We start from the raw sequence: 2098 nt of genomic DNA, 5'->3' as shown, positions 1-2098 counted from the left end.
CCACAGCACTCACTGTAGCCCAGGCAACAAAGCGAGACTCTGTCTCAAAAAAAAAAAAAAAAGAAACCTTTAACCCATTTTAAAAAAAGATTTATGTAATAGTATTTGTTTTACTTATAAAAAATTAAACTTAACATGTTAGTTATGCTCATAAAATAATTGTGGACTTCTGATGATATTGAATGCTTAACTTCGTTTATAAGTGATAAATTCAATAAAACTAATCTATCTTGGCCAAATTACAAAGAAGTTATTTGCCTGCATAATTAGGAAGACCAAATGTTGGGTCCTAATTTCAGACAAAACAACCCTAGGGATTGAAAAAGTGTTAGTTACATTCTGTCTTTCCATTTCTCAATCTTGTTTTCTTTCAGGTCAACTTCACTGTCAGATGAACACTTCCTATATGACTAAGATACATGACTAAGATACATGATCTTTAATACTTTTAGTCTTCAAAAGAAGAAGGTAGCCCTCTCTTTGCATGCTGTTTGATCCTATTGGGTCATATTCAGCTAGGCATTCTGACTGATAGCCAATTAAAAAAAACACATGGCATGAGCAGTGCCATCCTCAATGAAAAAAGTGCGATGTCTAATATAATTTAGCATTTTAGGCGACTTATGCTAACTCTTAGATTTTTAAAGGTCTTTAACAATTTCTATACATAGTGAATGATTTATTCTTAATATGTAATAACAAACCTATGTGATAGGATAGGAAGAATGACATTTTAATGACTTATATTAATACAAGAGATGGAATGTCACCAGTAATGGCTAATACAGTAGTGAAGAAACTGATAACAAATGGTTGAAGATAGTGATCCAGTCATTAGTAGAAGCAAAATAAAATGTACATTGTTTAAACTCACTCAGTGTTCCTTTGCTATTTCTTCCTGTCTCTTTCACAGAGAAAGAGTTAAAGGATTTGATTTGTACTTTAGGGTTTGATTATTTAAATTAGGAGATAACTAGTAAGGTGTAGTGAGTCAATCACCACAAAAAATTTGTATTAAAATCTTATAATATTTTGAAACTTATATGTGAAATCCTAGTAATTAACAGTGAAAGTATATTTCTTTGATAATCTAAAATTTAGAATTCTATCACTGTCTTCTCTAATTTCTTATTCCTGATATATGTGCATTTATTTGCACATAGGAAGTTTAGTTTCTGCTGTGGTAATTCTAATTCAAAAGGGATATTTTCATTTAAGACTGATTAAAGCCCTCGTTTATAATCCTGGAAACAACCTGAAAGCATTTAACTACCATTGAAAAAGTATAGCCCTAACATCTCTTACTATCCCCTGGAAAACAGGTACTGATTATGGCAAGTATACTATGTTTCTGCTATAAATTGTTCTTTTTAATTGTTACTTATGATTTTTCAGGTTTTGACTTATTGAACATTTTTCTCTGAAACTTTTCTTTCAGTTGAAGTGAGTCAACATGATCAGAAAATGATACTTCTTTCTAAACACTTTCCAAATTGTGTATGTTTTTTGGAGATCATAATAACTGGATTTTTTACCTTTTCATCAAAACTGCTAACTCTAGCAAATGTTAAGTGGTGAATGGTCATATATTTTTGTGGTCTGAGAAGGTAGATAACTTGAATATTATGTTTCTCTGAATCTGTTGTTTTCTGTAAGAGTGGCTGGCGAGTATGAAAAAGATAATGCAGGAAATGGGAATCAAGTACACACTTAGGGGAGGAACCAACCCTTGATAGGACAAGACTTTGTATACATTATCTGTAGGATTTCAAAGCATTTCCTCTTATTAACATTCATTACTACTATAGAAGAAGAATAGAAATGCTGCCTTTTTAGAAATAGAGTTGATATGTGTAATTCATAATTTTAGGAAACTAACATTTTTCCCATTTTAAAAGCACAATATTTTATATGTTGATATAAACAAATTCTAAGCTTCATTTTTCTATTAAGTTTATATATTAGAATATGTCCAAAGTTTAAGTAATCATAACTCTATAAACTGACCTTATTTTTCTTTTTTATTCATGTGCGGTACCACATAGTGACAGTGCTAGTAATCTGAAATACTGAGGGATCTTAAATAGTAAATTATTTT

At 30.4% G+C, this 2098-nt stretch overlaps 1 protein-coding gene across 1 annotated transcript in view; it reads left to right on the top strand.

Moving 5' to 3' along the window:
* Window positions 1-2098, top strand: part of RICTOR (RPTOR independent companion of MTOR, complex 2) — a 178247-nt gene that overhangs the window by 93577 nt on the left and 82572 nt on the right. The window contains exon 4 of the mRNA XM_012649518.1: window positions 1439-1443. Coding sequence (XP_012504972.1) covers window positions 1439-1443 — 5 coding nt within the window. The remainder of the gene's footprint in view (window positions 1-1438; window positions 1444-2098) is intronic.

Source organism: Propithecus coquereli, unplaced genomic scaffold (assembly GCF_000956105.1).
Source record: "Propithecus coquereli isolate 6110/MARCELLA unplaced genomic scaffold, Pcoq_1.0 Scaffold110, whole genome shotgun sequence".
In the NCBI taxonomy this organism is placed as follows: domain Eukaryota; kingdom Metazoa; phylum Chordata; class Mammalia; order Primates; family Indriidae; genus Propithecus; species Propithecus coquereli.
This window is presented reverse-complemented; position numbering and strand designations above follow the sequence as displayed.